Below are 19696 nucleotides of genomic sequence, written 5' to 3' on the forward strand. Positions count from 1 at the left end.
GAGAGGGAAAAGAGGCCAGAGACAAAAGATGATGTTAGAGGGATAAAAGGATGAGGGGGTGAGGGAGGAGAGGAGGTGCTAAGTGATGGTGGTTGGGGGGAGCTTGTGCATGAGGAGTTAGCATGAGAGAGAGAGAGAGGGAGAGGAACAGAGATGGTTTTTAGGAGGATTTATGCGGTTGTTTTGCATTAAAACCTGTCAGACACGTCACAGCTGAGAGAGGAGCCGAGTGACGTTCAGGGGATCAGCCACAAAAACGACACATCTTTGAAGGGAATCGACTTTTTGGAAGGAGGACAGCCTTCAGTGCCCTGGATACACAACTAACAAGTCCACCTCTCCCCCTTCTCGTTCTTCTCCTCCTCCTCCTCCTCTTCAACTTCTTCTACTCCCTTGCTCTGTCCCCCTCCAACATGTTCTTCTTCCAGCTCGTCATCATGTCCGGCACGGTGTTGTTGGCCTACTACATGGAGTGCACGGACCTGTTCAGCGTGCACGTGCAGGGCTTCTTCTGCAACGACGCCGAGCTGATGAAGCCGTACCCCGGCGCGGAGGAGTCCAGCTTCATCACCCCCCTCATCCTGTACTGCGTGGTGGCCGCCGCTCCCACCACTATAGTGAGTAAAATCCATCTTATGTGTATTATCATTATTATCATAGTCTAATTAACTTCTTTTATGGCTATTTGCAAGTGCAAGTTACTTCTGTGTTGAATTTGAAAAATAGGCCAATCCATGCAGAATAGAAACTCAAGCATCTCATTCATCCACTCTGTCTGTCTGAGATGAGAGTCATAGCAAGCGGTCTGACTGAAGATCGTTTTCATATCTTTTTATGGGTCAGCTGATGAGCTTGGTCCCAGTTTCACAGACTGAACTTTTGGCTCTCTGTTACAATATATCCTGAGGGCACCAGTGAAGTGTTCAAGGAGCAGCATAAATATTTCCTCGGACTATGATGTGATTTCTTAAAATTCACAGGGCAGCTCCCGTTGCTAGAAGGTGAGCGGATTTCCTGTCGTGTGTTGTTTCACCATTCCTCCACTAGTCCTTCACTTCTGCTGAATGAAAGGAACTCCTGTTCACCTGTGACCTTTCTTCGACATCCACTGGGAGCACAGTTGCCTTTAAATCCTGTTATTTAATAGAAAACACACATTTTAAATATATGAAAATGTAAAAAAAAAGAGCCCAAAACAAAGGATGCTGAAATCAGATAGTGTGCATATTTAATGACGGTTGATTTTGAGAGTGTGCTCGAGTGACACTTTATGGTCACAATGCGATGCACAAAGGGAATAGAGAAAGTGCTCACAGCTGGGAGGAATTAAAATAGATTGTGGGAGGATGGCCGTGAAACAGCTCCAGAAGAAAAAGGCATCGCAACTTCACATCGCTGCTGCTTTGTGAAATTTAATTTGCAGTGACTACATTTCCTTTTTGATTCCACTTTGCACATATTGCACCATTTCCTGTCAGTATAAAACCTGTTAAGTATATATATTATATATATACTGCTAAAACAGTACAGTTTGACAATCGGTAGTTGTTTGTGCAGCAGTGTAGATTTAGGACTTTTTTTTCGATGACATTGCAAGAAAACTACAGGTGCAGCCGAGTGCATGAAGGGGCCTTTTCCACAGCAGTCCTTTCAACTTGCATTGACTTGCATCATAGCAGGAGAAGCACAGGTGTAATGAGTTGTTAACGATGGCTCTGAGTCTCAAGTGTATCAGTCAGCCTGCAGCCCTCATTAGTGTTATTAATTGCACCTGTGTTACCTGCTGAGGTCCGTTCGAAGTCCCTGTCTGAACACTTAATGACCCAAAAACTGCTTGTTGACTCTTCATTTGTAAAGTTGAGTGATAGATGAACGTTGGGCTCCACGTGCATTGCTGATGCCGACGGTTCATACGGGAGTAGCAACATGCCGCCACCAGGTGGCAGTGTAGCTCCATGCTTATTGACTCCCACCCAGAAGACCCAGACCTTCGCCCGGCAACCATATGTCTCCGGGACCCCGGGTTCAGTTCATGATTGAACCCCCTGTCGAGGAGTCTCTGAACGTCCCCAGAATGTTGGCATGTGTCCATTCTTGTGTTTAAAATACATTTCCTCCTTGAACCGGGGAGGTGTGTGAAGGAGAAAAGACAATCACAGAAAACACAAACAGTCTGGTTCGTATCCCTTTCTGAGCAGCGTGCTCTCTTGAACGCAGAGTTTAGTTTAAAACTGCCGAGTGGACAGGCTTTTAATGTGTGCGGGGTGTCATCAGACATCTTCCCTTTCTATCACGATTTAAAGAGGCACTCAATCTGGCATGTGATCGTATAAAAGATGTCTGCTTCCTGGGCGCGTGCCACCCACTGATTTGTAATGAGGTGTTACGGTTCTGCTGCCTTTTGTGTGTGTTTATTATCCGAAACACTTTGTTCTTTGTTCCCACCTGGTTTCCAAACACCCAGTTTGGAAACCAGGTTGAATTGACATTCTCTAGCATGCGTTCCCTCCCTGTAGCTGACTGGTGTGCAGATGCATCAGCACTCTACAGTGTTATATAGCACACACACACACACACACACACACACACCTTCAAACAGGCCTTTGACAATGTGAGGACCGCCTTAAAAGTGTCCTCGCTCAGGTCTAAAACTCTAATTGGTCCTCACAAAGATAGACAGATAAGAAAGCCATGCACGCACACACACACCTAATACAACAGGATGAAAAAATGGTTAAAACCTGTGTGAAAAAGAATATATAATTATAGGTTTACTGGAATATGTGACCAACAACTTCAGTTAACGTCTTAACACAGCAATCCTTGTTTTGAATACATCAATGTTGCCATATTCTTTTGTCTCTTATGGTTGCACAAGTTATTTTCATTTCCGTTCATTCTCAGCAAAAGTCATTAAATCCTAATGAGAAGCATCTTTATCCTGCTTGGCCCTGATCACACACCCCTCCTCAGTGCTGCGTCAGCTCTTCAACTTTTGTTTAACCCTGCTGGTCATGTCCCATATATCCACCTCCTTCCTCTCTCTCTCTCTGGTGTGTGGTATGTTACCTTAAGTCTCTTTATCCATCCTAAATCGTGCCCTTTGCGAGCGCTGCGTCAGGTGCTGAAGTTGTGCCGTACATCCTGCCGCCACGTGTGTCATAAACCAGAGAGGCAGCCAATCAGAAGCAGTGATGACAGGGCTGGGATGTTGGCCAATTAGGAGGCAGTAATCTACTCAGGACGTTCCACATGGCTGAACCAATGGGAGGCTGTGGAGGTTAGATGGGTCGTTTTAATGCAACGGACTATAAAGCTGTTCATCAAAAGGGCAGGCATCATAAAAGGCGATCCTTCACCCTCAACGCGATGGAAACGCGATGTTGTTCTCGTCTGTCAAGTGACGACGGAGGCCAAGTGGCTGAATTAATGGGAAGGAGCTGTCACCACCGTGAAGTCTCCATAGCAGAGGTGTAGAGATGTTAGAGGACTGAGTTGAAGTGCATCTTTACCTACCGATGAAGGTCCTTGATGGCTAATTCCACCTTTATGTGCGTCTTGGTGGCAATACTGGAAATAATTGTCTCATTAAGAAGACATTAAAGGAGCATTAAGTGATTTTCTTCTTCACTTTGGGGAAGCATTAAAGGCTATAAACGCAACAACTTTACATATTATCACCTTATAAAGCGGACGCGTTAGTGTGAATGTGAGCAAACAGTTGCCTATTTTATACTTCCAGCAGACATCAGCGTTCATTTGGAGTCATGTGTCTAATATTCACTCTCATTTCAGTTATTCATGCTCTCCAGATACAACCAGCTCTTTAGCTGCTAAATGTTCTTTTTGACTGGTTGTTTTGATCCTTTTGAAGGCAGCTACTCCGTTCTTTTCTTTTTAAATTTGTCAAAGATTATCATCCAGAATTTACTGCTTATTGCAAATATGGAGGCAGGTTTTCTGCTGCTTCATGCTCGACTATTTTTCAAGACTTGTTGGCAGTCAGTATGATGGAAGGAGCGGCACCATGCATCATTTATGGCTTTCCACAGGGGGCAGTTGTCACTTTTAATACGTGGGCTGATAAAAATGTGAACAGGGTGAAAGTTATGCATACAAAAAAAGGCATAACTAAATACTATGGGCAGTCACTGGAATGTCACAGGTACTGCATTTTATGGACTTTCAAGGGTATTGGTGACCCGAGCTGCCATAAAATCACACGCTCCCATAAGTTACTCTCTCTGGATGGGTCAGTCTTATTAATTAAGAGAGCTGATGAACCAGAAGTCGCTTCTTTTCGTTTCAATTCAGGTAAATTGCTCCCGAGAATTAGATTTTTTAACCTTTTCAGTTTGACAGCACACAGTTTCAGTTGAATGCCAAGTTGTCGTTTTCTGTATTTTTTTGTTGTTGTTGTTTTTTTTACATTTGGAGATCGTTGTGTTCAGATGAGTTTTCATGGCACTTTTTTATTGAAGGAGAGTTGGAGGTTAGAAATCAGTCAGTGGTAGGTAACCTTTTCAACGCTGAGGCAGACTCTAGTGAGACAAATACTTCAAGGCAATTAATAGCTGCTTAGGAATGTTAAAGCCATCGTTTTCTGAAAAGTATCGGGGAAACACCTCTCAGCATTTCAGCAGAATGGAAATTAACTGATATTGATAACATCTTTCAGACTAGTGGAAAGAAAATTAAAGTGTTTCAATTTGTCTATTTGCATCTGTAGCTTTCTCTTAAATTCACCAAAAGTTAGCATAAGTGAATGCCTCATTTGCATATTTAAACGTAAAACTTTAAATTGTAATATTGTCTTAATATAAGCGATCATCTGTGGAAGTTTCAGGGTGTTATATTGATTAAAGATTGACCTTATTCACCTGGGCTGCAATCGTGTATCTTGATTTGTCACGATCACAGCTCAGACATTACAAAGCTGCCTTTACAGTCACTGTCTGAATATAAAGGCATTATTTGCCCTTGAAGTTGGATGTTTCTGGGTCAATATGCATCAGAAGATGGATTCTCCCGTCATGATGCATTCATGAGACTTTCCTTTGGTTTTTGCATGCTTTACGTCAGTCATCGCCATTGAGAATTTTAATTCAGCCTCCTTCACGCTGAAAGATCCAGACAGAACTGAAACCAATGCAGAGCTTAAAAACATCATCTCCTTTTTATGTGACTGCTGTCAGTCCCTCTTTCTTCTTCTGTTTTTTGGGGGGGGGGGGGGTTTGCAACATCACTACGCTGCTCGTAGCCACAAAGACACAAATAGACTAGAGTTGCGTTCACCGGAAACATGTTGAAGCATTCACAATGGATGGAGGAAAACAAAACACGGGAGCTTTGTTACCTGTCCTCGGGCTCAAAGGAAACTCTTCTCTGAACACACAGCCTACACATAGTTTTTTTGTAGCACGCTGCACAACCCGAGACAGATGCCACTGAGTTTCATTTGGTCTGTCCAGCAGCTCTTTTTCCATTAGACCTGATGTAAGGTCCACACGGTAATGGGCCCCGGAGAAAGGCCGCATTAAGACACCGTGGTTGATGTACGCAGGCTAGACAGGAGCATAATGTCCCCCCGCCCTTTAATGGCATTCCAAAAAAAAACCTTCATGTTTTCGTCTTTGTCCGTTTCTTTCTGCTTCCGTGTCGCTCCCTTGCACTTTCTGCCTCCGTGTGCAGATTTTCATCGGAGAGGTCTCCATGTACGTGATGAAGTCGACGAGGGAAGCTCTCCTGGCCCAGGAGAAAACCATCGTGACGGGAGACTGTTGTTACCTCAACCCCCTCATCCGCCGCATCATACGCTTCGTAGGTAAGACAGCTTTCATGCCCAATAACCCAAACTGCACTCAGCTCCTTCACTGCCTGGCGGATGTGTACATGTCCGTTCAGGTGGGCTTCTCAATGTCACTGTATCTGCTGCGTTGGTCCACAGAGCATAAATGCACACCTTATTTAAGGCTTGTAGCTCAATAAACCAGGCAGCTGTAACCTCGGGATTGTTTCAATGACCTTTTCACCAGGAAGCAACATGCTGTATATCATGGCTCAGCTGACATTTGACTGCGAGTGCTGTCATGTACCTGCAACGGGAGCTCCATGGGAAAAAAAGCCAGCAGTTTGAAGAGTAACCCTGAAGAATCAGAGTTTGAGGATTTTGGTGGGAACTTTCATGCTCATTTTCATGTTCATCTTTGCTCTTTGGGCTTCCTGTAGAATATGCTTACTCCCGGCCGAAAAGACCTGACAGTAATAAAGACAGTAAAATAAAGTAGTAAGACAGGACAACGGTGTTTACTTCCAATCGTTGATCAAAGTTTATACTCTAATGGTCACAAAAGAAAGTCGGACGTGCATTTTAGTGAAAACGTTAGTATTTAGAGATGATTTTAAACCTTGTTGGTGTGAAACCAGCGACATTTAAAAAGTGTGATCCGAGGACATAAATGCCTTGCATCATCGTAGAACACAATGTGGTGCGACCATGTTTGTAGTCCTCTGAAAGGGGAGGAGCACCTGAATTGAATGAGACCAAGCCTTCTATGGTTTATTCCATTTTACTCATAGGCATTAGTGGCAGACATCTCTTACACTGGGAATACATTCTCTGAAGTCCCTAATGTCCAAGGACACCAAGAACATGCATACGAACGTTTTTATAGTGGAGTAATTCTTCATTTACTTTGGGTATGTCTTTTTCTGCCTTTTGTTCTGAAAATATGGCCAGGGCTTAAGAGGTTAATGTTCCAGATAGATCAGCAAAAAACTAAAGAGGACATCACACGTTTATAGGGGAAAAACATGCACATTGAAATGATACCTGACTGTCCATCCATCCATTTGTCCATTATTTGTAGCCGCGTATCCTTAGAAGGGAGCGGGTTGCTGGAGCCGATCCCAGCTCATATTGGCAGAGACGGGGTCCATTCTGGAGAGGTCGCCAGTCAATCCATCACACGACTGACATCCAGACAGACAAACCTTTACACTCGCATTCACACCTGCTGGCAATTTAGAGTTCATCTAACCTTCATCGAACCGGCATGACTGTGGCTTCGTTTGTAACTGGCGATACACGTCATGTGGTTAGAACCATCCGCTGTGATTTTATATGGGGAAGGTAAACGCGCTGCTCGTGGCGTTTCACTTTAAATACAGCGAACTGGCCCGACTGAGTGGATTTCAGTAATTCTTCAGCGAAGGGAGCCAATTGGGATCAACTCCAACCGTGATGCATTTTACTGCAGCTTCTCTAAAACTGCATTAGCCACTGAAAACAAAGTGAAATTAAAACATCTTTATCAAACCTGTTGTTTCGTACGCAACACAAAGTAGTTTCTTATAATAGGGTTAACTTTACACCACAATTACAGGTAACCACACTCCTCTAAAAGAGCTCCAACTACAACCTTTAAAGTTAACAAATCAAACACGTATGTAGCACCGGGCAAAGTGACAGATTTATTGCTATCCGTTGCAATAAATGAGGTCGTGGTTACTGGCGTAGGTAATCTGAACTGTATTGTTCATTTTCAAATAAAATCAATGTATAAAAACACTCAGATTCATTAGGGAATTTGCATGATTTATACATCTGCTCTGGAACAATCTATGAAAATGTGTGGACTCACTGGGGCTTTTCGTTTTTCCACTCTCTTTGCCCCCCCATCTCCGCTCCTCTCACCCTAAGTCCCGTTCTCCATTTTCCCTCAATGATGCCCTTCACACAATCGTGTCCCTGTACCCCTCACTGGCAACCAAAGAACCCCCCCGCTCGTTCCTCCCCACCCCCACCCCCACCCCCGGGTGAGAATACAAAGCAGAGTAATTTCATGGCTAAGCAGGCCAGATAATCAGCAGTCATATTTCACAGCAAAAGGAATGCAGACGCAGACATTGGTCAGGGTTGGTGGCCTGAAAGTGTCAGTGCAATCATTCATATTAGATGCTGGCTTTCTTTTTTTTACTGTTTATATTACGCTCGCCAGTCGTCCACTCTTCTTTCATCCATATTAACCTCACTTGATTCCAACATTTTCTTCCACCAAATGTGATTAACATTAGATATTGTGGGGTTCAGCTCTGCCTAATGACAGTACGGAGTCATATAGTCACAGTATTCACAGGCACATTGAGCCTCGGATAGAAGGTGCTGCAAGGCGGGGATTGCTGTGTTTTTTTTTATAGGTGTTAGAATTCTTCATTGCGTATCGTGTCCTCGCCCCCAGGTGTGTTTGCCTTCGGCCTGTTCGCCACGGACATCTTCGTCAACGCGGGCCAGGTGGTGACGGGGGGACTCTCGCCCTACTTCCTGTCCGTCTGCAAGCCCAACTACACCGGCACCGAGTGCCGCTTTAATCACCAGTTCATCGTCAACGGCAACATCTGCACCGGGAACCCCGTTGTCCTGGAGAACGCTCGCCGGTCGTTCCCGTCGAAGGACGCGTCGCTGAGCGTTTACTCGGCCGTCTACCTGACGGTGAGGAGAACCCAAACTAAGTCGAATAGATTTCAGACAGAGAGGCTCTCAACTTATATTATTTTGTTATTTGATTCTGGTACGTGGGGTTGGTAAAAGTTGAAGAAGTGCTGGAAGACTGTGTGCTTTTAAATACTGACAGTCTTCTCAGAACTTTGACTCCCAGTTAGATGTTCCTCTATTAGGTTAATCCTGTAATCTTTTATTCTCTATCTTTGTTTGGAGAGGTATTTCACTCTTATGATGTAAGTTTTTGACATCTTTAACAGTAACAGAGCCTTTGTGCTCTCATGAAATGGTAAAATATTCATGTTTTTCTGTGGGAAGACCTCCAGTTGCTCTGCAGGGTTAAGGTTGAGTAATTCGGGTCTGATTTAATCTGCCTTCTGTCTTCCTTTTCCAGATGTACATCACCAGCACTATCAAGACCAAGTCCAGCCGCCTGGCCAAGCCTGTGCTCTGTCTGGGCACGCTCTGCTCAGCCTTCCTCACCGGCCTCAACAGAGTGTCGGAGTACCGGAACCACTGCTCGGACGTAGTGGCTGGTTTTATACTGGGATCAGCCGTGGCTCTGTTTCTGGTGAGGTCAAGGGAAGAGTGAAATGTTTGGTGGGGAGAAGTGCGGGGATTAGAAGAGAAGAGTGACAAGGAGATAATTATTCTGAGATGGATTCTGGTCATGACTTATTTTCAAATTATAATAATAATTCTCAGCTTCATTTTGGAAGCAACCCAGACCAATAATTAAATGATAATTCAGGCTACAGCCTTCACCAAAAGCCTATAACATGGTTTTGGTGCCATTTTTAATTCTTTCACACAGCATATTTTCTTAGTCATCATTTATATTGATCCATAGTGGCATTAATACGTGTTTGGAGAGGCAATATAGTATGTAAACGTTAACTGCAGAGGTGATAGAGGATGTGACGCTTGTAAAGAGCTTAAGGGAGGTTCAGATGCAGGTGAGTTAGAGAGAGAAAAGAGGAAGGATGTAGTGGTTGACTGGGGAGGAAGAGGAGAGAGGAAGAAACAAGAGTAAATACTGGATTTCTGTTGATATCGCAGCAGTTACTCTCGTTTTCAAAGAGCTCGATGAGGAATGGGAGTGGTTTCACTGTCCCGCCGTCTACAATATAACATCAAGTTGTCAAACAACCAACCAACTTCCGCTGAAAATGAAAACTACTTGTCAGCATCACATTTGCAGCTGGATGTTTAATGCTGGCTAATGATTACAGCGGAAACCCTCAAGTTGTTTTTTTGTCTTGAAGCGGAAAGCCCGTCGAGTTGAAAGGAAGGTGACGGTAAATTCCCCACAAAACAAAAATAAAGATTCATTTAACAATGTTAGAAGCTGCCGCTGGGCCCCAAGTCTCAAAACAGGAAGCAGCGTGGAATAATCACACAAATACAATGTTGTCCTGCTGATGCAATAGATAAAGAGTGAAGGGATTATTTCAGTTCAATCTGAGGGGGACATCAAAGTACACAGCAGTCTTCCTTTTAGATTTGGATCAAAACCACAGACATCGCCCTCTCGGTGGGCACACCAAGTCGTTAGGATTGTCTGGGAACATGAATGTCTGTACAACATGTTGTGTTGGCACAAAAGAGGATCTTTCACTGGATAAGTGAAAGCATTGACCTGCTGGTGACATTAAGGGAAACGTCAGGGGATTGCCGAAGCTTAGAAGCCTTCAACCCAAAACCCATTACAGCAAACAAACAGACGTGAAAGGAACTGAGCTGGTATAAATAGTGAGGGACTAACGAGGGTGCAGACTAATGAGGGACAGGTGAAGCTGATGAGGGCGTGGCAATCAAACAGGTCATGAGTGTTAATCAGGAAACAGATGTAGATTTAGATTTTGGTGAGGGGGGTTCAAATGCTGCAGGATTTCCCAAAGATGAGCACATGAGAGCAAATTAGAAGATGCTCAGATGATGAATGGTGGACACAATTATACCTGCTCTCGTCTTTGTCCTTGGACCATGAGGAGGAGGACGAGCAGCCCCTCACTCTTTCATGAATCCCCTTCCAATGGTTGATCTATAAAAATTGACACACATTGAGTCAGTGATCTCAAGGGAAAAACGGACACGAATAAGTCACCTCAGCGGTTTTTGAACCGGCTCTTTTCCCTGCTTATTACAGGAAAACTGCACGTTGATGTAATGGTGCTGATGAAGCTTATCAAGGTCTTGTCTTCTAAAAACTGAGGCAATATGATGGACCGCCATCCTGAGGGAAATGAATAGATACAAAGGGAGTAGAAATCAGGTGTAGCTCAAATCCCCCTCGCTATCAGCGCTGACAGCGAGGAGATCCGAATGGTTTCAGCTGCCTTTGGTGTTACGAGAGATTTGTCCTCCGCCAGCAGATTGAGGGATCAGTGTTAAGCACTTGGTCGTTGAGCTCCGGGTTGATGCCGGAGACGGGGACGTCCACTCGATACAAGACAAAGTAGAGGCACACCTGAGACAATAGATGGCAGTCTTCCTCGGTCTGAGCTGCACTTAAAAAGTAAAAATCAGAAATTGAAATGTGCTTGAAACAAGCAGGTGGGCGTAGCTTAAATATGTCTCATCTAAGAGTATTTAAGAACCGCCACTCTTCACTTGCCCATGATTTAGGGTTGTGATTCATCAACTGTGACAGATATTTTTGTAAAGAATTCACATGTTTGTCATCCTGAGTCCACACGTACCAAAACTATCCTTTTTCCCCCGGTTTTTGGCGTCTGCGTCCTAATCCACCAGAAACCGAACACAACAAGAACAACACGAAGATGGCGAGCGAACGGTCCAAACCTGAATATCTGCTTCAGCACGATCACAAGCATGTAGTCCGCCATTGCTGTTGCTATGAGACGTCGCGGGGTTAAGAGGTCAAAGGCTATAGGGTTGCGAGGTGGGGCGATGACATCATTGTGTGTGTACTTGCTGTAGACGGCGTTTTTGACTTTTTCACCCTGGGACCTGGTCTCAAAAACGTGCGTTTACAGGCACCAAAAAGTCCGGATCCATTTAGACGGTCGGACCAAACGTGCAAGACTTCTGCGTTTACACACAAAAACCGTCTCTATGTGGACAGGCCCTTATTGCTCAGCAGCTGTGATTTATTTGCCTGGTCTGGGAGCCCTAGAGAAGCTGTGTCCATTAACTGAAACCTTGAGCATCCTCCCCACTTCATTTTCTCTCTCCCCGCTGCCTGAGGGCCTGGTTAGACTAAAGACGGAGTCCCCCTCGGGCTGCCTCCACTAATTAACCAGTCTGCCAAGGAGAACATTACAGCAACCTTGGTGGTATCTCAACCGTTAAAAGAACCAAGACTAAAAAAGAAATACAGGAATTACAAGTAACTGTAGAAGAATTGACCAGATATATAAATGAAGAAACAAAGCGTCAACTCGCTGCCTGCTGGGCGCGCTGCCATTCCACCAAGTTGAACTGAGATGAAAGAGCATCCCCCTGTGACTGCATTAAATCACTCATGAGATCTTTAATTGAGGGTTTACACCCAAATAAAATTAACATTAGAGTGATAGTTGTTCAGAGGCTACAAAATATGGTCGCATCTCTCCAAAAACACTCATGGGTGCTGTTAATTCTTTTTAATTGGGGCCGACTATCACAGTGACAGTCGGGTTGGCAGGCGGTCTGATTTAAAGTAATGTTGTTTTAATATAGATATTGAGTGACACTCTTTTTCACGACTCTCGTGCTACATTCAGTTGTATCTGCAGAGAGCAGGTTTGCTGCTGTTGAATATCGCCACTTTGTCTGGAAATGTAAAGTTCAAATTTCCCTCGAGGGATCAGATTAGAGACTGGTAAAATTCTTCAGCAGCCTGCAGTGCAGCTGTTAACATTATTTGGCACATGGCGATATCAGTCTGTCGGTCCACTTTCATCCAAACTGAAATATCTCAGCAACTATTTGATGGACTGGCAAGTGGATTTTTGTGCAGACATTCAGAGTGGTTAAGGACTTTGGTGATCCCCTGACTCAAAACTTCCCATGGAAATTGGCACACATTAATTAATTTGGTAACCTTTTCATCTCATGCCACTATCAGGTGTTCTTTTTTCTTCTATTTACCCAATTATTTGGTTCATGACCCAATACCTGCAAAAAGGAATGACGTGAGCCTCGGCTGTACTTTATTTCTGCAAACTCACATGTTAGCATGTCTTTGTTAGCATGCTGACATTGACATTAGTGCATGGCTGTAGACCCTTAAATAATTTAGCTTAGATTAAATGAAAACTTTGTCAAATGACCTTAATAACCCTCAGTTTTGGTAGAAAAATCCCCCTACCAGTCACAACGCTGGAATACCCACGCTGAAGCTAACTTTCCCCATTCTAACAATGAATCTTTGATGTTCCAGTTCCCCGTCAGCCTGAGTCATTATGAACCTGCCTCACTATTAATGTTGAACCGCCTCATACCTTACAGGGTATATGTGTTGTGAACAACTTCAAAGGCATCCAGAGTGCAGCAGCCAAACAGAAAACCGAAGACTACCGTGGTCTTCCTCTGATGACGTTCCCCCGTGTAGAGAGCCCTCTGGAGACCCTCAGTGCACAGGTACCTGAAAACACTTAAAATCTAATCTCCATGGTGCACATTTTGTTTTCCAATTAATTGTCAGAGCTCTCTGAAGATTGAGAGCATAATGTGAGCCTTCAAAATTCAGTCCGCTGTAATTTGTTGTCATTTACTTGCATGTCTTGCTTCGATTAGTCATTTTCTGCAGAATTCCCACAGAGAAAGGGTTCGTCACATATTTGGTTGACATCTACCTCTTCATTCCCGCACTCCCTTCCCTCTCCTGTCTGCCTTCATTCTCTTCTCCGTCAATCATTCCCCCCCCCCCCCCCCCCCCCCACGTCCGTTTTCAGAACCACTCAGCATCGATGACGGAGGTCACATGACTAAGGGGGCAGCACCGGGTCACGTTTGCGTCTCCACAGCACTTCCAGACACAATGACGAGGACGCATGCCACGTGGCTCTGAATGCTTAACAAAAAAAAAAAACAACCACACTGCTGATATATCTGTTTAATTCACCCGGGGGACAAAATACACCATGTTTCCGATGGCTGTCTATCTAATTGGGCTGCGCTCAATCCAACCTGCATCAGAGGCAAAAAGATATCACGAGGCAAACTTAAGCACAGATTGTTTTTTCCCCCACACGTTGGAAACCATTTGAAACATGGGCCGTTTTTCCCCTCCAAGGTGCACTGTTTGTAGTTAGAGGACGGTGTTTTGTACATTTTGTATGAGCGAGTGCTGTAGCCTATCCTGATGGTGTAAAACCTGCGCACTTCCTGTCAGCTGACTCACTCTGTTTTACATCACATCCCGTCAGGTGACTTGCCTCGTCGATCACCGCATCTATCCCCCCTCAGTCTGAAAAAATCTGCTATGGAAAAACATATTGATGTTGTCGTTCTGTGATGTTTGTCATTTGTACAGGAAAAAAAGACAGAATCCTTCTTTTTATTATCTCTCTCTGTACATTAACTGACCGTGTCAGGTCACATTTTGTAAAGATTTTTTGTCAATCTGTATGACTATTATGATCCATTTGGACCTGTTTGCCTGCTGTGTAAACCTGGATATGTTTTGGTATCAGTTTAGGTGTTTTGGAGAATGAGCCCCTCTGCTCTTTGGGGGAAAAGACAAGGATGAGTCAGTGACATCCATCCGAGTCAGAAAAATGGGGGGCTAGCACTCGCGGCGCCGCGTTATCGGCCGCAGTGAAAACGGAATGCGTTCTCGCTATGAGTGTGTTTCACCCCAATTTCCTGAGTCACTGTGATGTTAATAGGATTTTTTGTCTACGGCGAGGTCCGGCGGGGCTAGTCTGTGCTAGATCTACCTGAAGATTTCACTGGTATGGCTGTACAATTAAATCCAACCTGAAATCCCAGTAGAAGACATCCTCATTAAATACATAGAAAAAAGAGGGGAGGGGGGGGAGACAAAAAAGAGAAACGCTCTTTGGAGTGAAACTTACTTAAGGCCCGCATCGTCTTTTTAATGGAAAACCAGTCTAATGACTCCTGCTTCACTTTTCCTCCTCGAGGCACCCCTCCCCGACCCACCAGTGGACTGTGATGCAATGTTGTGACTCCATTTCCCAGCGGACGATACGCCCAGCATGAAGAGAGAGGTCGAGATGTTTTTATATAGATATTCATGATTTCAATTATGCTCATTACCATTGTGATTATGAACGTTTTTTACTTTGAGAACAAAAAAAAAAGTGTTTCATTTGAAATGCTACTTATATATTTTTTTTTCTTCGTTTGCCCACAAATTAAATAGTCAGTAGCAACGACGTGTTGTGTCTTTTTCATTATGTGTCAGACGGCTGGAATGAACGTGGCGACTTCCTTTCTTCTTATCATAAAAAAATAAAATGTGGCTAAAGACATTTGAGACACTATAAAAGTGACTGCATATTAGTTTTTCTGCGGGCTTAAATGTGCACATAGACATGGTTTATTAACTCTGAATTTAATTGGAGTGAATGGGGAACAGGAAATATTCATAGGATGAATATACATAGGATTGGTACATGTAGAGGGTGCCCTGGGTGGTATATAATCGAGATGCTTCCTGGGAGGCTCAGTTCAGGGGGAAAAAAAGAAAATGTGCTTTAAATGTTCAAATATGTACTCAAGCATAATGTGATAAGTTTACGATAATGGAAAGTTTCTGGGAGGACTAGAACACCTTCAGGGTTGTTCTTGGACCCAAAAAAAGCTGACATTTATTTGAATCACTAATGTGCACAATTTTGAAAGGAGAAGCCTTGATGCCTCAAGTTATTGCCTCTGAGAACAAGTAAAGGAGAAAAGTGTGATTAAACCTTTTATGTAGTCAGGCCCCCTCAAAAGTAAATGTGAATACGACCCTTGCCCCCCCCCCCCCCCAAGTGTCACATCCCGTCAGGCAGTCCTTTCCTCTTCACCGCACACCACCAGGATCTTATTGAGGATTTCTTGTTGATTCATCCTGTTACGACCACGGCGACATCAGTGGTGTTTTTGTCACCGCTAAGCAAGGCAGACACACACACACACACACACACACACACACACACACACACACACACACACACACACAGGCTCAAAGAAAGCTGACGGCTCAGCCAATGCACTTGCTCTTTTGCTCCGTCAGGTATTCATTTCAGCTGTGACAGCCTGCGCTTACCCTGCAGACACACTGGCTAAATAGATAGGGACGGTTTGTGTGTGTGTGTGTGTGTGTGTGTGTGTGTGTGTGTGTGGCAGTATTTGACCATGTTGTGTGTTTTTAAAATGTCATCCATGGCTATTCTGAGTACGCCTTCCTGCCCAAGTTGCTGTGCCCTAGCTATATGAGTGAAGAATATCGCCACATATCATTTCAAGGTGGGAAGCAAAGCTCCGTGGTTATGTATGTAGCTGCAGGGTGTGTTTTTTTGTTCCAGCCATAATGGAAACAATTTAGAGGGGATGAAAAGAGCATCTGCAGGTGAATCTTAATGGCCATATATATATACCAGCAGATACATCCTGAATGTACAGTTTGATTGGGGTGCACTGGATGGCAGCCATTGTTCACAAAGCTTAGGTCCTTGAAGAAAATGGTATAATAGTCCATTGAAACAGGTCCTATACTCTGCATTCTAATACGCACTGGGAAATATGTACCGATGTATATGATAGTCAGAAAAAAAAATGCTTCAATTAAATTAAGTGCAAAGAAGAGAGGTAAGTTTTTAATAATAGAACACATCCAAACGCAAACAGAAGATGCAAGTAAACAGGTCTCGTCACGGAGGGACTGTTTTCAGTGTGTTCAGTTGTGAATCATCGTATTCAAATAAGATGTCAGAGTTCGACTGGTGGTCTATGTTCATGTCGATGTTTACTAGTCGACCATGGCTTCGTACCAAAAAACGGAATGGTAGCTCTGTGTTTTCGTTGCGTCTGGTGTGATCTCGAGGAGCTGGGTAAAAAGATTTGGTGTGGGGTTCCCTGACTGAGAAGGCCAAAGCCTCCTGGATTCATCACCGTTTGATGTATTACTTTCACATCCATTGTTTATAACCCCGGAGCCATTGTGAAGACAAATGACACCCAGACCACAAGTCAAACCGTGACAAGTTAACTGATGACTCGTAGGTGCAGCTTTCTTTGAAGGAACGAGAAGTGCATCAGTGAAGTGCAGCGCAACATTGTACAGTGATCCCTAAAATAAGATCTTGTCCTGTGATCCACCACGAGACGCCGACCGGATTTCTTGATGAATATAGAGAAGGTATGCTGAATCGTTGTATCCCAACAATTGCCCCACCAACGGTTAAAAAGGCGCACAAGAAAAAAAAGACCTTCAAATGGTCAAAGGCCAGAACATTAGGTCATTGACGGTAAAATCAACCAATCACCAGCAGCTGTGTTACTTTACTCCCCCCCCCCCTAGAAGATACAAGGTGTCAGCACAAGATTGTAAAGCCTTAACTTAAAGACTTAAGGACGGGTTCAACTCCAGGTCGTTTGCACTCAACGAGTCTCATCATAGACTCAGGTGAATTATCCCCATTAAGCTTGAATACCGGCCTTCATATCTATGATCAAGCTTATCATCATGGCGAGCAAATCTGTACCATTGGAGAGAAGGAGCTTAGAGGGAAGGGACGAGAGGTATGTGAGGAAGGAGTAGAGGAGAGCAGGGATGGGGAAAAAAGAAAGAAGGGTTCAGTGAGGTGAAGAAAATGGGGGAGGGGATGTTAAGAAGAGGCAGGCTTGCACAGCTCTTCAGTGACGGAAAGAAGCGAGTGAGAACACATTTGGTTCAGGAACCCCGGTTCGTCTTTGTCCAGTCGTCTTTGTCCATTGCCTTTCTTCGAAGTGAATCTTGCGTTCAGAAATGTTCCACTGGTGTTGAGGAGCAGGATCTGATCCAGAGAGAGCATTTCAGTCCACCATTCAGGGATACTCCAGAGCCTAACGGAAGATTCTGTGAAAGTTCCAACTCCAAAACTCAGACAAGGATCCTGTTCCAGAACCCTATTCAGGAGGTTTAAGAAACTAGTCCCATGTCTAACCAGGTTTCTCTGGGGAGAACAAAAGGAGGAAAAAGCTTCAGAACTCCGGGAGTGTGTTTGTGTGTTGGTTAGTCTGCTGCTGGGACTGGGTATACTGAACAAACTGGTTGGACTGGTACGTAGAGGGCTGACTGGGTGCAGTCTGGTTTGCCTGCTGGTTTTCTGACTGGTACTTTTCCAGCTCCCGCTTCCTCCTCATAGCCGACTGCAGCTGCTGCTTGATTACGAGGATTTGACCCTCCAGTTCCGAGAGCTCCTGAACCAGCGGGTTCCGGCCCACACCCAGACCGGGGCCGCAGTCACCCACGCCCAAACGTGTTATGCCTTGCCCAGAGCCTCCCTGCCCCGGCCCCAGTACCTGGCCCAACCCACGACTCAACAGGTCGGAGCGCCCATTAGAGTTGGTCACTAATGGCAGGGAAAGGGGATGAGGAAGGGGGGATGGGGGCGGTGGTGGAGGGAGCTCCAGGGAGGATGGGTGTTCCAGGTCGTTCTGCATCTCTTGTGGAAGGACCCGACGCCTGTTGCAGTGAGAGGACTCTGCAGGGTTCCAAGATGCTGACTGGTTGTTTCCCTCATTGCACCTGGAGATAAGACAGATACATACAGAAACATCAGGTAATCTGTTTAGATTTTCTCCTAAGAATGCCAATGTGGAAGATTGTGTCTCATCACACCATCATTCCACACTGAATCTGATGCAAGACCAGTGACTCGGATGTTTTCTGTGAGTCTATACTATTTTAGCAAGTAAAGCGTAATGAGTCACAAAATAAGTCAATGTTAACGTTTTGTTTAGTCCAGGACCCGAACAGTGGTCTCATGGGTTAAAATCCTGTATTTGTTGAGCTACATCATTTTACAGTTATTGTGACCATGGCATACATAATGCAAATATACACTAATGAATAGCAATTAATAGAGATAGATATTCAAGACAAAAAACATGAATATTATGACTGGTAAAATGCTCACTGGTAGAAATTAAATTCATGTCCAATTAATGTCCTTCCGTACAAGAACTGACCCCACCAACCTCTCCCATCCAACCCTGAGGTCCACCATCGAACCCTGAGGTCCACCATCCAACCCTGAGGTCCATCCTGGTCTTTAAGCTAATGAGCACCAGCAGCACTATGGGGGGTTGGAGGTCTGAGGTGTCAATCCGATCACTAATGTCATGTTATATCCAAGCTTAAACATATATCACCTGACAAAAACCTAAATCTCAAAGCTCTTTTATTGGACCTTTAAAGCTCTTCAAACTAAAAGAAAAAAACAGCCTGCCATACTTGAGCTTGTTATCAATTCCTTTTATTGCCCAGACCAAGACCAAACACCTGCAACATCAAGACAGCATTTCATAGGAAAAAGCCACAAAGTCTGCAATACATTGATTATACGCGGCCAAATACCAGTCTGAGTCCTTGTTTTAATGCTTCACCAAGGAAATGCTTTGCTGGAGGGAGACCCAGCATTTGTCTCGATAACTGATTCCAAATATGCAGTGATTATGGAAATATGTATCCCACAAAATCCACTTCATGGTTTTTATTCTTAAATAAAATAATATTACGAGGTGTTGGTGAGTCTGTGGTGACATAAATGCCACACATGGTCATAAGTCACATCCTGAGTTCTTATGAAAACAAATAAATCAAGTAAAGTTGCATTTTAAGAAGACATATTCATAAGAATGAGCAGTAAACAGTTTACTCTCGGGTTTGAATCGTGGCGTTATGGTACAAGAGTAAGACACTTTTTATGAACATAAACTTTGTTTTGGTGAGAAATTATTCATAAAAATAGAGTAGTAAACAGTTTGCTATAGTATGGATTTAAATGGTAGAGTTATGAAATAGTATACTGACATATAGTATGAACACACAAGCATTATTCAAAGCGCCTGAGGTGACTATCACTGAAAATGAGAACACGACCCAGTATATAAAGCAGCAATATAATATAGCTGGTACTCCCTGTCACCTCTAGTTTCCTGTAGTCATTTATAGAATAGCCACCAGAGACTTATACATTTGGTTTTACTCTTTCAAAAAGAAACTTTTTCACATCTTTTGGACCAGATCTG

The 19696-nt window shown here is 44.0% G+C and overlaps 2 protein-coding genes across 2 annotated transcripts in view; one reads left to right on the forward strand and one right to left on the reverse strand.

The window, feature by feature from the left end:
• plppr1 (phospholipid phosphatase related 1) overlaps positions 1-14476 on the forward strand; it is a 35677-nt gene extending 21201 nt beyond the window's left edge. The window contains exons 3-8 of the mRNA XM_084034482.1: positions 429-617; positions 5692-5824; positions 8241-8491; positions 8895-9071; positions 12956-13087; positions 13402-14476. Coding sequence (XP_083890608.1) covers positions 429-617; positions 5692-5824; positions 8241-8491; positions 8895-9071; positions 12956-13087; positions 13402-13434 — 915 coding nt within the window. The 3' untranslated portion in view covers positions 13435-14476. The remainder of the gene's footprint in view (positions 1-428; positions 618-5691; positions 5825-8240; positions 8492-8894; positions 9072-12955; positions 13088-13401) is intronic.
• Positions 14477-16251: 1775 nt separating this feature from the next.
• Positions 16252-19696, reverse strand: part of grin3a (glutamate receptor, ionotropic, N-methyl-D-aspartate 3A) — a 36064-nt gene continuing 32619 nt past the window's right edge. Inside the window, exon 10 of the mRNA XM_084034476.1 lies at positions 16252-18191. Within this exon, the coding sequence (XP_083890602.1) occupies positions 17645-18191 (547 nt within the window). The 3' untranslated portion in view covers positions 16252-17644. The remainder of the gene's footprint in view (positions 18192-19696) is intronic.

This window comes from Eutrigla gurnardus (assembly GCF_963514095.1).
Source record: "Eutrigla gurnardus genome assembly, chromosome: 19".
Taxonomy (NCBI): Eukaryota; Metazoa; Chordata; class Actinopteri; order Perciformes; family Triglidae; genus Eutrigla; species Eutrigla gurnardus.